This window comes from Gekko japonicus, unplaced genomic scaffold (genome assembly GCF_001447785.1).
Source record: "Gekko japonicus isolate JY-2015 unplaced genomic scaffold, Gekko_japonicus_V1.1 scaffold2891, whole genome shotgun sequence".
In the NCBI taxonomy this organism is placed as follows: Eukaryota; Metazoa; Chordata; class Lepidosauria; order Squamata; family Gekkonidae; genus Gekko; species Gekko japonicus.
In genome coordinates this window covers 60,887-79,688 of record NW_015165328.1, presented here as the reverse complement: position 1 = coordinate 79,688, position 18,802 = coordinate 60,887, and the positions used below count along the sequence as shown (strand labels likewise).

General features: G+C 51.4%; 2 protein-coding genes across 2 annotated transcripts in view; both read left to right on the top strand.

Annotated features, from left to right (window-relative positions):
- Positions 1–18,802, top strand: part of CAPN5 (calpain 5) — a 155,872-nt gene that overhangs the window by 94,435 nt on the left and 42,635 nt on the right. The gene's annotated exons all lie outside the window — the stretch shown is intronic.
- Positions 13,391–13,861, top strand: OMP (olfactory marker protein). The gene has a single exon (XM_015410534.1). It carries the CDS (start codon positions 13,391–13,393, stop codon positions 13,859–13,861), a length of 471 nt encoding a protein of 156 aa, XP_015266020.1.

The following is an 18,802-nucleotide window of genomic DNA, read 5'->3' as shown; positions in this document are numbered from 1 at the left end:
TAAAGGACCACTTCCCTTTAAACATTTACCCCGAAAATGGCCTCCGTGAGATCCCAAACTCGTCTAAAGGCTAAAACTAAAAAGGTAAAGGTAAAGGTTCCCTTGCTCGAAAGCCAGTCGAATCCGACTCTAGGGTTGTGGTGCTCATCTCCGTTTCAAAGCCGAAGAGCCAGCGCTGTCCGAAGACGTTTCCGTGGTCATGTGGCCGGCATGACTAAACACCAAGGTGCACGGAACGCTGTTACCTTCCCACCAAAGTGGTACCTATTTATCTACTTGCAATTTCTTGCTTTCGAACTGCTAGGTTGGCAGGAGCTGGAACTAGAGACGGGAGCTCCCCCTGTCTTGCGGCACCCGGGTCTTGAACTGCTGAACTACTGGCCTTCCACAGCCTGCAGTTCAGCGTCTTAACCACGTGAGCCACCGCAGCTCCGTTTAAACATTGTTTTTAATAACGCGGTGGCAGAGCTCCGCCTATGCACACAACCGCCAACGCTTTTTTTAAAATGGCGGGCGAAAAGCAGACGCCTCGGTCAGCTTTTGAGCAGGGAAGGAGTTTAAACCAGAAGTGTCTCGACACCGGAGGAGCGATCACACAGGGGGGAAATGCAGCTGGAACCGGAGAATCAGGAAAACACCACTTGGGGACCTGGTGTCAAAATACTCCGGGTTAAAGGGGGTTTGAGTCGGAAAGCGACGGCTGGGGACGGGAGGCAGATGTCGACCGTGTGATCGCGCAGATAGAATCCGTTTCTGAGGCGGGCCAAAAGCGGACTAAACGACCCGTCTGAACGCACCCTTTGAGATACTGTACCAGTGCCTTGGGCCTCCTTACGCCAGAAGGCCTGACGCAGAAGCCAATTCACCCCCTTTTGCTGGCAATATTTAACTCTGATCTGAGCGTCTTCTATCTCCTTATTCAAACTGTGGCTTGTTTGTTTCTGAAATGAGAGCTGGAAATTCAAATATGGGTTCCAGATGATGATTGAATGTCGTAAACTGGATAATTAACTTCCTCTCTGGGTAAATAACATGCCTTTTTTTGCTTCTGGGATTGTGGTCCGTGGGAAAGCTGCATGCGCTTTTTTGAGGGGAAGAGGTGTTCTTTCTGAACCAGCTGGAGAACTCATAAGAGAACATAAGAGAAGCCAGTGTTGTATCAGGCCAGTGGCCCATCCAGCCCAACACTCTCTGTGTCACACAGTGGCCAAAAATACCAGGTGCCATCAGGAGGTCCAGCAGTGGGGCCAGGACACTAGAAGCCCTCCCACTGTTGCCCCCCCCCAAGCACCAAGAAGATAGAGCATCCCTTGCCCCAGACGGAGAGTTCCTATCTAAACCTTGTGGCTAATAGACACGGATGGACCTCTGCTCTATATAAGAACATGAGAACACAAGGGAAGCCAATGTTGGATCAGGCCAATGGCCATCCAGTCCAACACTCTGTGTCACACAGTGGGCAAAAATACCAGGGGCCATCAGGAGGTCCAGCAGTGGGGCCAGGACACTAGAAGCCCTCCCACTGTTGCTCCCCCCCCCCAAGCACCAAGAAGACAGAGCATCCCTTGCCCCAGGTCATAAGAACCTAAGAGAAGCCAGTGCTGGATCAGGCCAATGGCCCATCCAGTCCAACACTCTGTGTCACACAGTGGCCAACAATACCAGTGCCATCAGGAGGTCCAGCAGTGGGGCCAGGGCATTAGAAACTCTCCCACTGTTGCCCCTCCCCCAGGCACCAAGAAGACAGAGCATCCCTTGCCCCAGACATAAGAACATAAGAGACGCCAATGTTGGATCAGGCCAATGGCCCACCAAGTCCAACACTCTCTGTGTCACACAGTGGCCAACAATACCAGGTGCCATCAGGAGGTCCAGCAGTGGGGCCAGGACACTAGAAGCCCTCCCACTGTTGCCCCCCACCCCCCAAGCACCAAGAATACAGAGCATCCCTTGCTCCTCCCTGGTCTGCCAGTTTCTGAATACACAGGCTGCACGTGGAGGAGTGGGGAATCAAACCCGGTTCTCCCAGATTAGAGTCCGCACTCCTAACCACTACACCAAGAGAAGCCAGTGTTGGATCAGGCCAATGACCCATCCAGTCCAACACTCTGTCACACAGCGGCCAAAAATGCCAGGTGCCATCAGGAAGTCCACCACCAACACTCTTAACCACCACACCACACTGGCTAGCTATCCGCAGATGGGAGCCACACTTGAGAAACAGATATATAGATTAGGAATCTGCATTGAACTGGCTGTTAATGATGGGACGTTTTGGAGGTTGTGAATTTGTGGGGTCGCTGTAATTTGGAAGTGACTTTACAGCACATAGCAGCAGACAAGTCACAATGGAAAGATGCCAGTCTGGCAAGTCGAGCACGTGAAGTTACCGTCTGCTCAGTTGGTCCATCTCTCCCACCCTGTCCACACCAGCTGGCATTTGGCTCCTCAAGGCTTGAGTTGTTCCCTTCCCTTCCCAGTCTGAGGGTTGCCAACCTCCAAGTAGCACCTGAAGATCTCCCACTATTACAGAGATCAGTTCCCCTGGAGAAAATGGCTGCTCTGGAGGGTCCTCTAGGCCAGTGGTGGCGAACCTATGGCCCGGGGGGCCAGAGGTGGCACTCAGAGCCCTCTCTGTGGGCACACGTGCCATCGCCCCAGCCAGGCCCAGACCATCATTAAAGAATTCTCTGCCAAATAATTTTAAGTAAATGGAAGCATTTGGGATTGCTTTCCTTACTTTGTTTGGATCATCTTAATAAATTAACGTATGGGTTGTTAACCTCAGTATTCAGGTTAAATGGCCGTGTTGGCACTTTGCGATAAATAAGTGGGTTTTGGGTCGCAGTTTGGGCACTCGGTCTCTAAAAGGTTCGCCATCACTGGTCTAGGCTGATCCTGCACTGAGCAGGGGGGTGGACTAGGTGGCCTCTGTAGGGCCCCTTCCGACTCTATGATTCTAGGATTCTAATTAATTTGGGGGGATTTACACACACACGCACACCCCAACGCTATTTTTAACTTTTCAGATTTCTCTGCAAACCTAGGGGGTCCCCGAAGATTGCAGAAAAACCTGGGGTAAGCGTGGCCCCGACATGCAGGTTTAGCTATCTGCCGATGGGGACCACACTTGGGAAATACATAGATTAGGAATCCACACCGAACTGGGGAGGATAGGAAACTTCTGCCCTAAGGAAGCAAGTTTTCTCCCCGTGCGGTGCCGTCTCTGCCTGTCCGTGGTTTCTGCGCCAGAGTTCGACTTCCTTCATGGGAAGCGTTTAGTGTTGTGATGCAAATTGCCTCCCTGGGCACATCTTCCTCCGTCCCGGGAGATGCCATTCAGGCAGAAGGAGGAATCCCGCGAGAGCCTCATTATTTCAGATCTCCGTGTTCTTCCCTCGGCGGGCAGCTGGGTTTTTGTTTTCTTGGTTCCTAATTTTCCGAACCCTTAATGCTCTGTGGGAATGGGGGGGAGGGGAGAGAGACAGGGAGGCTCAGGGCTTTTTTGGTAGGAAAAGCCCAGCAGGAACTGATTAGCATAATAGGTCACACCCAATGTCAGAAACTCATTAGCATATTAGGCCACAACCCCTGACTGCACAGCTCATTCGCATATTAGGCCACACCCCCGTGCCTTCACTTGGCTTGCCTGGGCAAGCCCCCCCCCCCTTGAAGAGAAGGGAAGGCTCCAGGGCCACCCTTCCGTTCACCGGCTAACGCCCCCCCCACGGGGGGGGGTGTGTGCCCACCCTCTCTAAGGAGTGGTACCCATTTTATCTACTCGCCGAAGCTTTCGAACCGCTGGGTGGGTGGCGACCTGGGGACAAGGCTGGTAGCTCACACCAGCGCGGGGCTAGAACTGACAGCAGTTCTGTTCAGCTCAGATGTTACTTGTAACCAGAGGATAAATCCCCTGTGCCACCGCACAGAGAAGCCATGTTGGATGGGCCATTAGCCTGATCCAACATGGCTTCTCTTATGTCTGGGGCAGAGATGCTCTGTATACTCGGTGCTTGGGGGGCCACAGCTTCTGAAGTTCTGGCCCCACTGGTGGACCTCCTGATGGCACCTGGGTTTTAGCCACTGTGTGACATGAGTGCTGGACTGGATGGGCCATTGGCCTGATCCGACATGACTTCTCTTATGTCTCGGGCAGAGATGCTCTGTGTACTCGGTGCTTGGGGGGCCACAGTGGGAGGGCCTCTGGAGTTTTGGCCCCACTGGTGGACCTCCTGATGGCAGCTGGGTTTTGGCCACTGTGTGACACAGAGTGCTGGACTGGAAGGGCCATTGGCATGATCCAACATGGCTTCTCTGATGTTCTTATGTCTAGGGCAGTGATGCTCGGTATTTTTGGTGCTCGGGGGACAAGAGTGGGAGGGCTTCTGGAGTTCTGGCCCTGCTGGTGGATGTTCTTAGGTATATCTGGGGCAGTGATGCTCTTTCTTCTTAGTGTTTGGGGGACCACAGTGGGAGGGCTTCTGGAGTTCTGGCCCTGCTGGTGGACCTCCTGATGGCTGCTGGGTTTTGGCCACTGTGTGACACAGAGTGCTGGACTGGATGGGCCATCAGCCTGATCCAACATGACTTCTCTCTTATGTTAACACTGATTTGGCTGCCTTGGCGGGGAGGGCGGAGTGAAAATGAAATAAGTAATAATAAATAATAATCACCAACACCCTTCACAACCTGTTCGGAAAGCAACCACCAATGAGGTTTGCTAGTTTCTTCACGGGAATGAAATCCCCCCAAACTATCAGACACTGTCACTGAGCCCAAGCAGGAGGGGGGATTTCCGGAACTTTCCGTTTGTCAGAGCTGCTGCTTACACTTCTAGAGAAGTGCCTCATTGAGGCCCAGACTAACGGGCCATATCCCGAAATTGCTTTAGTAATCTATTTTAGCAAAGTCCGTTCTGAGTCAAGATTCTGAGTCAAAGTCCGTTCTGAGTCAAGTCCTTTTGTGGAAACGTTGTCCATCCGTCCATTTTTACCTCAGTGTGAACTTTATTTTGGTCCTCACCCACTCAGTGAGCTTCTATGGCCTAGTGGAAGTTCGAACGTGGTTTTTCCCTGACATGCTAACCACCGCACCACCTTCTCTTTCACTCCAGAAGAAGGGTGCCAGAAAGACACAATTCATCCTTTTAAAAATAAACTCTCTTCATGAGGCAACCAGAATATGTACAGGATGGAGTGACATACATTCAACTCACACACGTTTGTGCTACCAGAATTATTGGTGGACTTTAATTGGCTAGACTGGAGGCCCATCTTATAGAATAATAATAAACAAATACAGAAGTATTTAGGAAACAACATCTGGCCTTACACTGTATATGTATTTAACATCTTATGGGAAAAATTTTTTTGAATGTATGTCAAATTTGTAATTGGAATTGTGACCACTGAGGAAGGCCCTTTGAGGGGCCGAAACGCGTTTGGTTCAGTTGCACAGCACTAACCCATCTACGGTATGTATGAATGTTGAAAAGTTTTTTATGTCTGAATGGTATATTTTTTAATGAATCTAAGTTTTAAAATGTGTACACCTGAATAAATTTTGTATTTTCATAATATTTAGTGTCAGCTTAACCCTTGTGGATCCATAGCAACTTTTTGGGTTGGGTTTTCTCCCCCCCCCCTTTTTTTCCTTCCCCCTTCCCTTCCTTTTTGTTAGCATCATGGGAACGAAGGCCAGGCTATCTTGCTGTAGCCCCGTGAAAGTGTTTACCTGTTGGAAACCGCTTCCCTTTCAGCCCTGGGGTTTTAGAAGTTAAAAACATATTCTTATTACCCTGGAGGAGGGGGGAAAAACAACCGGAGGTAGCAGCAAAGATTCTCTTGCGCTGAAACAAAAACACCCGCAAGGCAATGCGTTCTCTTCCCGAGGACAGTTGAGCTCCCCACCCCAAACCCAAATCCGCCGTCCTCTTATTTTGAAGGGAGTCCCATTTATACGACAGCACAGGTGCCTTTTCATAGCTTCATAAGGGAGAAAAGGTGCTTCTTTTTGGGATCTCCCTCCGCACCTCCTGCTTCAGCCCTCTGGCTCACCCTCTGCTCCTTTCTTTGGGGTTGTAGCGGTCAGAAAGGCAGGGTGGGGTGGGAGAGGAACTCATGAAGCTGCCTTCTGCTGAATCAGACCGTTGGTCCATCAAGGTCAGTTTTGTCTACTCAGATTGGCAATAGCTCTCCAGGGTCTCAGGCTGAGGTCTTTCACATCACCCACTGCCTGGTCCTTTGAACTGGAGATGCCGGGGATTGAACCTGGGACCTTCTGCACGCCTCTGAGCCACAGCCCCTCTCCATGGCTCTCCAGGGTCTCAAGGCAGAGGTCTTCCCCATCCCCTACTGCCCGGTCCTTTGAACTGGAGATGCCGGGGATTGAACCTGGGACCTTCTGCATGCCAAGCAGATGCTCTGCCACTGAGCCACGGCCCCTCCCTATAAGGATCTGGTTGGGAGAAGACACACCGGCAGAGACTTGTCAGGCTCGAAAAAAATTAGGACTCATTTATTCCAGTCAGTAGAACCAAAGTGACAAGATGGTGCAATGGTTAGAGTGTCAGATTGGAATGTTGCGGGTTCAGATCCCTACTTTCAGGGGGGACTTTGTGCCCCTTAGTGTCTCAGCCCGACCTACCTCACAGGGCTGTTGAGAGAAGAAAAAAATAACAGAATTTGGAGGGACCCTGTACGGCACTGCTGAGCTCCTTAGGTGAAGAGCAGAATAAAAGAAGAGGAGGAGGAGGTTGGATTTATACCCCACCCTTCACTACCCAAGGGAGTCTCAGAGCGGCTTACAAACTCCTCTCCCTTCCCCTCCCCACAACAGACACCCTGTGAGGCAGGTGGGGCTGAGAGAGCTCTTTTGAGAACTGTTATTTGCATATGCCATGCCCCCTGACATCACCGGAAGGCAACACCCACCGTTCAGGCTCCACTGGGCTGTTTGGATTGCTAGCTATTGGGGTGGGGGACGTGCAGATCTGCCCTCACAGAGGAGGGAGAGCTTGTACCTGAAGGCGGGCCGGGGGGGGGCTCTGCAACTTACCTGGCTGCTTCTTGCTCTGACTGAGGGCTCCTGGGAGCAGGGGGCGGGGCTTGTTGCATGTGCCCGCCCCCTGGGCTCCTTATTGCCGGAGCTCCGCTCCTGTGCGCTCCCGCAGGAAATGACCCCTGCTACTACCTCAGGTAGTGTTGCCAGTCTCCAGGCAATGGCTGGAGAACTTCGCTGTTACAATTTACCTCCAGTTGACTGAGATAAGTTCCCCTGGAGAAAACGGCTGCTTTGAAGGATGGACTCTATGGCACTGTACCCTGCTGAGACCCCTCCCCTCCCCAAACCCCGCCCTCAGGCTGCACCCCCCAAATCTCCAGGTATTTCTCAACCAGAGCCTCAGTTGTCTCTTACCTCATTCTCCTGAATGTATGAACTGGGCCTTAGACAGTTTGTCCCTCTGGATATTTCCCCCCCTCCTGTTTTCAAACGGTGAAGGCGTGTCCTCCTTCAGAAAGATGATTTCTCCTTCCTCACTTTTCTCTCCAGGGGAGGCCCATTAACCAGTTTGCTAAACTGAAGTCATTAATGAAACCCTGGGTCCCTCTTCTTTATTGTTGTTTAAAAACAAGAGCTTGCAATTTTGCGTTTTGTTTCTGTGCTGCCTGACTTCTTTGTCAAGCCAGAGTGATGTAGTGCTTAAAGAGTCCAACTAGGGTCTGGAAAACCCAGGTTCAAATCCCTGCTGTGCTATAGAAACTTGCTGGGCGACCTTGGACCGGTCACAAGCTTTCAGCCTTTCCTACCTCGTAGGGTTGTTGTGAGGATCAACTTGTTCACAGCCTTCAGTATTTCCACGCCTCGCAGGAAGAGGTCTCCCAACTATTGCTTCCTAGTGTGACATGACAGAAGTTTACAAAATCATGCATGGGATAGAGAAGGTAGAGAAATAAATCCTTTTCTCCCTTTCTCACAATACAAGAACTTGTGGGCAGACAGTGCAATGAATGAGCAGGAGGTTTGGAACAGATAAAAGGAAGTTCTTCCTCACCCAAAGAGTCATTAACACACATGTGAAATTCACTGCCGCAGGAAGTGGTGGTAGCTACAGGCACAGACAGCTTCAAGAGGGGGTTGGATCAACATCTGGAGCAGAGGTCCATCAGTGGCTCTTAGCTGCGGAGGCTCAAGTGGTTAAGATGCTGAACTGCAGGCTGTGAAAGGTCAGTAGTTCAGCAGTTCGAGACCTGAGTTGCCGCATGATGGAGTGAGCTCCCATCTCTGGACCCAGCTCCTGCCAACCTAGCAGTTCGAAAGCAAGAAATTGCAAGTAGATAAATAGGTACCACTTCGGTGGGAAGGTAACAGCGTTCCGTGCGCCTTGGTGTTTAGTCATGCTGGCCACATGACCACGGAAACGTCTTCGGACAGTGCTGGCTCTTCGGCTTTGAAACGGAGATGAGCACCGCAACCCTAGAGTCGGACTCCACTGGCTTTCGAGCAAGGGAACCTTTACCTTTACAGATGAAACATTCTGCCTGGGGCAATGATGCTCTGTATTCTTGTTGTTTAGGGGGGCAAGAGTGGGAGGGCTTCTGGAGTTCTGGCCACACTGGTGGACCTCCTGATGGCCCCTGGGTTTTGGCTACTGTGTGACACAGAGTGCTGGACTGGAAGGGCCATTGGCATGATCCAACATGGCTTCTCTGATATTCGTATGTCTAGGGCAGTGATGCTCGGTATTCTTGGTGCTCGGGGGACAAGAGTGGAAGGGCTTCTGGAGTTCTGGCCCTGCTGGTGGATATTCTTATATCTGGGGCAGTGATGCTCGGTATTCTTGGTGTTTGGGGGCCACAGTGGGAGGGCTTCTGGAGTTATGGCCCTGCTGATGGCCCCTGGTTTTTTGCCACTGTGTGACACAGCGTGTTGGACTGAATGGGCCACTGGCCTGATCCAACATGGTTTTTCTCTTATGTTTCTATATCTGGGGCAGTGATGCTCTGCCTCCTTGGTGCTTGGAGGGCCACAGTGGGAGGACGTCTGGAGTTCTGGCCCTGCCAGTGGACCTCCTAATAGCACCTGGAATTTGGCCTCTGTGTCACACAAGGTGTTGGATTTGATGGGTCCATGGCCTAATCCAACATGGCTTCTCTTACGCTCTCAGGAGTGACTAGCGATGTTCCTCATCCAAGACTGATTCCTTCACCAAAGACACTCCCTCTACCACAAAGGGGTGGCGTTAGTGTTGGTTCGATATCTTTTGTGTGTGCAGAGGCAACATGGCATAATGTTTAAAGTCCTGGACCAGGATCTGGGAGACCCAGGTTTGGATGCTCACTTTGCTGTGGAAGCTTGCTGGGCAACCTTGAGTCTTGCCCTTAACCTACCCTACAAGGTTGTTGTGTGGATAAAAGGGAGGCTGAGCTGCCCTTTGGTCCTCTGAGGAAGGGAAGGATAAAAATATGGCTGAAAGAGAGACGAGAAATCCCATCAACGTCTGGCTTACGCGTAGCGTGTCAAAGGCAAAACACCCTGAAGAACTACTTGGAAGTCAGAGGAGAACTTTCCAGGCTCAGTGGTAAACTGGAATGCTTTAGTATAACTCATAGGGTAGGTGTGTTGGTCTGCTCTAGGCGAGTAAGATTTGAGTCTAGTAACACCTTAGAGGAGGAGGAGAGAAGAGATTGGATTTATACCCTGCCCTTCACTACCTGAAGGAGTCTCAGAGCGGCTTACAATCTCCTTCCCCTTTCCCTCCCCACCACAGACACCCTGTGAGGTAGGTGGGGTTGAGAGAGCTCTCTCGAGGACTGCTCCTGAGAGAACAGAAGAAGAAGAGATTGGATTTATACCCTGCCCTTTACTACCTGAAGGAATCTCAGAGCGGTTTACAATCTCCTTCCCCTCCCCCACAACAGACACCCTGTGAGGTAGGCGGGGCTGAGAGAGCTCTCTCGAGGACTGCTTTTGGGAGACCAGCTCTGAGAGAACTTGTGACTGACCCAAGGTCACGCCAGCAGCTGCAAGTGGAGGAGTGGGGAATCAAACCCAGTTCTCCCAGATTAGAGTCCGCACTCCTAGCCACTACACCAACAGTTTTTCCAGGGTGTAGCCCAGGCTATAGCCCGATCTTGTCAGATCTCAGAAGCTAAGCAGAGTCAGCCCTGGCTAGTATTTGGATGGGAGACCACCAAGGAATACCAGGGTCCTGACATGGGCGCAGGCAGTGGCAAACCACCTTTGGTGTAGTGGTTAAGAGCGCGGACTCTAATCTGGGAGAACCGGGTTTGATTCCCCACTCCTCCACTTGCAGCTGCTGGTGTGACCTTGCGTCAGCCACAAGTTCTGTCAGAGCTGTTCTCTCAAGGACGGGTCTGGAAAGAGCTCTCTCAGCCCCGCCTACCTCACAGGGTGTCTGTTGTGGGGAGGGGAAGGGAAAGGAGTTTGTAAGCCGCTTTGAGACTCCGAGTGAAGGGCGGGGTATAAATCCAATGTCTTTTCTTCTTCTCTTCTTCTGAACGGCTCTTGTCCTGAAAACCCTACGGGTTTGCCATAAGTCAGCTGCAACTCGACGGCAAAACAACAAACAGGTTTTTGAGGGTTGACGCTCCCTTCCTCAGATTGTCTTTCCTATGAATGGAGGCCTCTTTGGTGTAGTGGTTAAGTGTGCGGACTCTAATCTGGGAGAACCGGGTTGATTCCCCACTCCTCCACTTGCACCTGCTGATGTGACCTTGGGTCAGTCACAAGCTCTGGCACAGCTGTCCTTGAAAAAGAGCAGTTTGTGTCTGAGTTCTCTCAGCCCCACCCACCTCACAGGGTGTTTGTTGTGGGGAGGGGAAGGGAGAGGAGTTTGTAAGCCGCTCTGAGACTCCACGTGAAGGGTGGGGTATAAATCCAATCTCTTCTCTTCTTCTTCTCTATCTGACGAAGGCAGCTTTGACTCTCGAACGCCGATACCCTGGAAATCTAGTTTGTCTCTAAGGTGCTACTGGAATCGAATGACTCAGGCTGTGTGTATCCCTTTGGGGAGAAGGTCTGCCAGTTGAAATTCCGCCTTCTGTCTCGTCTCGAGCAAAGGTTGTACAGTTTATTCCAGATTTTGATCCTCGCGAGGAAGGGCGAGGAAGCGCACGGGGCCGTGACTCACTTCCCATCCCAGCTGATTCAAATATCACGCAGGCAACTTTTTGGCTTCTCAGTTTAGCTAGCATGGCCCCCTTCAAGCCCTTTCTAGCATATCTCTGTAACGACTGAGGCTGGAAACTGGCTGTCCCGTTCTGTTTTTTTAAATGACAGCCGGCGTTCTCTCTGGACACCGGATTCTGTGCCGAGAGCCGTAATCGGCAGGTTTTCCGCTCTCCCGCTTTAAGAAGAAGAAGAAGAGATGGGATTTATACCCCGCCCTTCACTTGGAGTCTCAGAGCGGCTTACAAACTCCCTTCCCCTCCCCACAACAGACACCCTGTGAGGTGGGTGGGGCTGAGAGAACTCTGACACAGCTCTGAGAGAACTTGTGACTCACCCAAGGTCATCCAGCCAGGTGCAAGTGGAGAAGTGGGGAATCAAACCCGGTTTTCCCAGATTAGAGTCCACGCACTTAACCACTACACCAAACTGGCTCTCCAACTGCCCAAATGTTCTGCCTTGCATAGGACAGATTCTTTATCGATATTGGAAGAGATGCCTCCTGCTGACAAATTTAAACTGGTTTCCTTTCTTTTGCTTTTTTGTACAGTATTGTCCTTTTTTTTTTTTTTTAAAGCACACCGATTTATTCCTGTTTTCTGGATTCATGTCCAGGAGGACCTTAGATACCGACAAGATTTTCGGGGTGTGAGCTTTTGAGACCTCTGACAAAGAGAGGTTTCTCTCTACAGCTTAGAATCATGGAACCACAGAGTGGGAAGAGGTCATAGAGGCCATCTAGTCCAACCCCCTGCTCAGTGCAGGATCAGCCTAGAGCAGGGGTGTCAAACACCTGAGGGCGGTCTGACCAGGTGTGGCCTGATCAATATGCAGTGTACAGCGGGACTGTGACATCTTGCGATGTCTACCCCATAAATCTTGTAGTCTCTAAGGTGTTCCTGGACTTGAATCTGGCTCTTTCACTGCAGACCAACGTGGCTACCCTCTGAAACTACCCTGTTTCTGCTTTATTTATCCTCCTACCATTCTTGGAGCTGCGGTGCCTCATGTGGTTAAGACGCTGAACTCCAGGCTGTGGAAAGGTCGGTAGTTCAGCAGTTCGAGACCCGAGTGTGCCGCATGACGGAGTGGGCTCCCGTCTCTAGTTCCAGCTCCTGCCAACCTAGCAGTTCGAAAGCAAGAAATTGCAAGTAGATAAATAGGCACCACTTCGGTGGGAAGGTAACAGAGTTCCGTGCGCCTTGGTGTTTAGTCATGCCGGCCACATGACCACGGAAACGTCTTCGGACAGCGCTGGCTCTTCGGCTTTGAAACGGAGATGAGCACCGCAACCCTAGAGTCGGACTCGACTGGCTTTCCCACTGTTGACCCCCCCCAGGCACCAAGAATCACTTGCCCCAGAGTCCCTATCTATATCTTGTGGCTAATAGCCACCGATGGACCTCTGCTCCATATACTTATCTAATTCCCTGTTGAAGCCATCCATGCTTGTAGCTGCCACCACCTCCTGTGGCAGTGAATTCCAGGTGTGAATCACTCTTTGGGCGAAGAAGGACTTCCTTTTATCCATTCTAACCCGACCGCTCAGCAATTTCATGGAGTGCCCACGAGTTCTTGTATTGTGAGAAAGGGAGAAAAGGACTTCTTTCTCTACCTGCTCTATCCCATGCATAATCTTATAAACCTCGATCATGTCACCCCTCAGTCGTCGTTTCTCCCAGCTAAAGAGACCTAAGCGCCTTAACCTTTCCTCATAGGGAAAGTGTTCCAACCCTTTGATCTTTCTAGTTGCCCTTTTCTGCACTTTTCCCAATGCTATAATATCCTTTTTGGGGTGTGGTGACCAGAACTGTACACAGGTTCCACCTGGAGGCTGGCATCCCTAAATGTCTTGGTACACAGGAGCCCTCGGTTGAAATCTAAACAGGCAGGCCATCGCATCTCACTCTGGAAGCATCGTCAGGCCGGTTGCCGGGGAGGCTGACATCAGAGAGTTCTCATCCCTGTAGATTTCTCGCGCGGAGCGTCAGGATCCGTTCCTCGTCTGCCAACGAGATGAGGGCACCCAGAGGAAACCCACCCCCCAGGGCGCTCTTCGTCACCGGCTCAGGTTGCTTAGCACCCGCTGGGTCAAGGGAGGAGACGAGAGAGAGAGTTTGCAACAGTTTTGTTTCCTCTCTGCATTGGCCAAACAGTGCCGAAGAAGTTTGCCGAGGAGGAGCCGGGCGGCGGAGAGGCGATGGTGTCCGAGCTGGAGCTCCCCTTGGTGCAGGACGTCGAGCTGACCAACTGCATGAGGCTCAGGGTGCAGAGCCTCCAGCAGAAGAACGAGAAGCCCCAGGACGGCGAGAAGCTCCTGCAGCCGAACGAGTTCGTCTACCGGGTGGACTTCACCCAGCAGCACAACCTCCGCTTCGTGCGCTGGAACGTCGCACTGGAGAACCCGGGGAAGGTGGACGTCATCGGCACCTCCCAGCACTGGACGCCCGACCTGACCAACCTCATGCGGCGGCAGCTACTGGAGCCCGTGGGGGTCTTCTGGAAGACGCCTGACTCCCCGGAGGTGGAGTGCAACGAGGCCGACGCCCTGGAGTTTGGGGAAAGGCTCGTCGAGCTGGCCAAGATCCGGAAGGTAATGTTCTTTCTCCTGGCCTACGCCGAGGGCCTCGAACCGGCCCACCTCAAGTGCTCCGTGGTCTTCAGAGTCTGAATACCAACCCGTCTCCGGATCCTCGCCTTTCCCTGACCGTGCAGCCTCTTTTTCCGCCTCCCGCCTTTCTGCTTTTGACTCTGCGGCGTGAGCAAATACCTGTTTGAAGCCAGAAGGCGTTGCTGGAATGCGCTATCGATCCTCTCCTTTCCCCTCTCTCTCACCCAGCCGCCCACTCCGGTTCCGAGAGCCGTCCAGGTGACTGCAAAGTTCCCCGTTCTCGATGGTGAAAACCGAACATTTCTGTGGTTTAGAAGAAAAACTTGTGAGTGTGGGTGACAGCACGTGCAGGGTAGACCAGGACTGTATGACCGGCGACCTACTGGAAAGATAATTGTGTTTCTTCTCGAAGTTTTGGAGCGGCCCCCATTTGAGGAATCCATCATTGCGCTCTCGCGCTGAGGCGAAAAGGCCCCTTGAGAATAGCAGAAGCCAAACAGCATGTCTTGATGTCAAAGGAAGCAAGAAAGTGTACCGGGGGCGACTGAAATCCTCCCAATCCTTTACCCCCCAGAATCCGAAGAGTTCTAGGTGTCCTGCAGCACATTGAATACACAGCCTCTGACATGGAACCTGCACGCAGCCTGATGGATTTTGATTTTGTTTTGTCGTCTTAAGGAAATGCCTAGTCCTCATGGAGGCTGGGAAAAACCAGAAAATATTTTTATAGTTGAAAATTATATAGGGCAGAGCTGGGTCAGGGTACGTTGTCACCCGAGAGCCAGGTTGCCGCACTGCCGGTCAGAAGCAATCCAAGTTCTTGTGGTACAGTGGGACTCACCTTCTTACGCTTGGTTTAGGGGTTGCCAACTTGGGCTTCGGGAATTCCTGGAGATTTGGAGTTGTAGAGCCTGGGGAGGACAGGATATGAGAAGGGAGGCTAGATGGGATGGGGGGCCATGCAATCCACCTTCTAAAGAAGCCATTTTCTCCAGGAGAACGGACCTCTGCCGCCCAGAGATCGGTTATAATTCTGGGAGATCTCCAGGCCCCACCTGGAGATTGGCAACCCTAGCTTGGTTGGAGAAACACACACACACACACACACGACAGCCTTGGCTAAGGGGAAATTCCTATGGTCATGGCCAGGGCTCCCTCCAAGCTGTGGGGTCTTGTGAGCGAAAATTCTACTCTGTGAGCTGCCGGCATTAAAAGTTGTGAGCGAGCGATTTGGCTGCTGCATCAGTTCGTTTGCTCTGGAGCCCTCCTTCCTGAGCTGAGACGACAATGTGTGAGCCAGAGGCTAAAAAACTGTGAACTAGCTCACACCAACTCATCTTAGAGGGAACACTGGTCACGACTTAAATCCTTCAAAATTCCCTGCCCTCCAAAACGATTTCTTCCAATCTCTGCCCGGTTTGCCCATTTTATACAGCACTTTAAACTGCACAACGTTGTGTGCGCATGCCGTTCCCCTTCCTAACCCTCCCTCCCCCTGAAAAGTACATCATTCTGTACAAACTTTAAATCAATAAGAATCGCAGCGCCTTGTGCTGCAATACTGTGCAGAGTCAGTCCAGTTGAAAGCCGTGGATTTCGAATGGGCTGGAGTCTGGAAGTAGCGCTGCTAAAGTGAAATCCATAGCTAAATTTGAGCCCAGGTTTCCCGAGGGGAGGTCCACCCTCCAGGCCAGGCCGGCCCTGTTTCCCTTTGTCATACTGCTGTGCAAATAAACGAGATCTTCCCAGATTGCACAAGGTGTATAAATTCTGTGAACAGAAAGCTATTTTTGCAAACAGCGAAATTTATTGCTCGGGTAGCGGGGAAATTAGAATTTGTTTGGTGTAGTGGTTTGCCAGTTTGGTGTAGTGGTGAAGTGTGCGGACTCTAATCTGGGAGAACCGGGTTTGATTCCCCACTCTTCCACTTGCACCTGCTAGATGACCTTGGGCAAGCCGTAGTTCGGATAAGAGCTGTTCTTGGAAAAGAGCAGTTTCTGTCAAGAGCTCTCTCAGCCCCACCTACCTCACAGGGTGTCTGTTGTGGGGAGGGGAAGGGAAAGGAGTTTGTGAGCCGCTCTGAGACACCTTTGGGTAGTGAAGTGCAGGGTATAAATCCAATCTCTTCTCTTCTTCTTTTACCTCACAGGCAGTGCTCCCTCTAAGCTGATTTAGTGTGAGCTGGCTCACAGTTTTTTAGCCTCCAGTTCATACATTTTTGACTTAGCTCAGGAAGGGTGGCTCCAGAGCAAACTAATTTATGTGGTAGCCAAATGGCTCGCTCACAACTTTAATGCCAGTAGCTCACAAAATAGAATTTTTGCTCACAAGACTCCAAAGCTTAGAGGGAACATTACTCACAGGGTGTCTGTTGTGGGGAGGGGAAGGGAAAGGAGTTTGTGAGCCACTCTGAGACCCCTTTGGGTAGTGAAGGGCGGGGTATAAATCCAATCTCTTCTTCTTCTTCTTTTACCTCACCAGGTGTCTGTTGTGGGGAGTGGGAGGGAAAGGAGTTTGTAGGCCGCTCTGAGACCCCTTTGGGTAGTGAAGGGCGGGTTATAAATCCAATCTCTTCTCTTCTTCTTTTACCTCACCTGGTGTCTGTTGTGGGGAGGGAAAGGGAAAGGAGTTTATGAGCCACTCTGAGGCACCTTTGGGTAGTGAAGGGTGGGGTATAAATCCAATCTCTTCTCTTCTTCTTTTACCTCACCGGGTGTCTGTTGTGGGGAGGGGGAGGGAAAGGAGTTTGTAAGCTGCTCTGGGACACCTGTGGGTAGTGAAGGGCGGGGTATAAATCCAATCTCTTCTCTTCTTCTTTTACCTCACCGGGTGTCTGTTGTGGGGAGGGGGAGGGAAAGGAGTTTGTAAGTTGCTCTGAGACTCCTTTGGGGAGTGAAGGGCGGGGTGTAAACCCAATCTCCTCCTCCTCCTCCTCCTCCTCCTCCTCCTCCTCTTTGTAGAGTTGAAGACTGCTGCCTTAAAACCTGTGCATATTTTTGTATGTGTGACCTGACGATAATTCATTTGTATGTGAGAAAAGGACATCTTTAGAGTATTTTGGCTTATGTACAGAAGAGGGCAACCAAGATGATGAGGGGGTCGGAGCACCTTCCCTGTGAGGAAAGGCTGAAGAGTCCGGGACTTTTCAGTTGAGAAAAGAGACAACTAAGAGGGGACATGACCAGTGTTCCCTCTAAGCTGAGTTAGTGTGAGCTAGCTCACAATTTTTTAGCCTCCGGCTCACACATTTTTGTCTTCGTTCAGGAAGGAGGGCTCCAGAACAAACTAATTTATGCAGCAGCCAAATGGCTCGCTCACAACAATGCCAGGAGCTCACAAAGTAGAATTTTTGCTCACAAGACTCCACAGCTTAGAGGGAACATTGGACATGACAGAGGTTTATAAAATTATGCATGGGGTGAAGAGAGTTGAGAAAGAGGAATTTTTTCTCCCTCTCCCAAACGGCTAGATCTTGAGGGCATCCAATGGAGCTGATGGGCAGTAGGTTCAGGACGGACAAAAGGAAACACGACTTTACACAGAGAGTGCTTAAACTGTGGGATTTGCTGCCAGAGGATGTAGTGATGGCCACAGGCATAGACAGCTTTAAAGGGCTTCGATAGATTCATGGTGGACTGGTCTATTAGTGGCTACTAGCCATGGTGACTGAAGAGAGCCTCCATATTCGGAGGCAGTCAAACTTTGAATCCCAGTGGCAGGAGGCAACATCAGGTGAAGGCCTCGGCCTCTCTGCCCTGTTGTTGGCCCTCCAGAGGAGCTGGCTGGCCCCTGTGGGAGATAGGAGGCTGGACTAGGTGGACCCTCACTGGTCGGATCCAGCAGGGCTCTTCTGGTGTTCTTATCAGGGGAAGGCCTTGGCCTCTCTGCCCTGTTGCTGGCCCTCCAGAGGAACTGGCTGGCTACTGTGTGAGACAGGATCCTGGACTAGATGGACCACTGCTCTGATCCAGCAGGGCTCTTCTGATGTTCTAATGAAGGCCTCAACCTCTATGCCCTGTGCTTGGACCTCCAGACGAACTGGTTGGCCACTGTGCGAGATAGGATGCTGGACTAGATGGACCCTCACTGGTCTGATCCAGCAGGGCTCTTCTGATGTTCTAATGAAGGCCTCAACCTCTATGCCCTGTGCTTGGACCTCCAGAGGAACTGGTTGGCCCCTGTGTGAGACAGGATGCTGGACTAGACGGACCCTCACTGGTCTGATCCAGGAGGGCTCTTCTGATGTTCTTACCAGGGGAAGGCCTCGGCCTCCATGCCCTGTTGCTGGCCCTCCAGAGGAAGTGGTTGGCCACTGTGTGAGACAGGATGCTGGACTAGGTAGACCCTCACTGGTCTGATCCAGCAGGGCTCTTCTTAGGTTCTTATATAACTTTGAGAGCACTTTCTCCCCCCCCATCTCCCTCTAAAAGTATTCTCCCCCACCCCACCCCCCGCGCAAAGCCTTTAATAATTCTGCTGCTGAGACGCGTCCCTTCCGTCTTGCATGCCTGAAAAGTGTGTCTTGAATTTAAAAAAGAAAAACAGAACGCCCTGCTCAAAGATCTAATGAGGTCTTTCGGGATCAGAGGCTACGGCTCGTTTCCGTGCAGCATCTGCGGTACTCTCTTCCTTGTGTGTGACTCTCCTGGGGGGGGGGATAGTTAAAAAGGAGCGAAATCTTGCTTCCTCTCGACCGTGTTGTCGGGTTGCCAATTCCAGGTTGGGAAATTCCCAGGGATTTGGCGGCAGAGCGTGGGGACGGCAGGTTTTGTGGAGGGGAAGGGCTTCCGTGGGGTATAATTCTATACGTTCACCCTCCAAGGAAGCCATTTTCTCCGGAGGAAAAACAGGGCACACCAAAGAAAATTACTCTTCTCTGTCTTTAACACGCTTAGTTGTATTATTATAACAAATTTCCTTATAGCAGATTCCCTGTATTCACTAGCATCTTTGGGAAGACATTCGAGAGAGGTTGCGTCGATCCACATTATTGTCATTCCT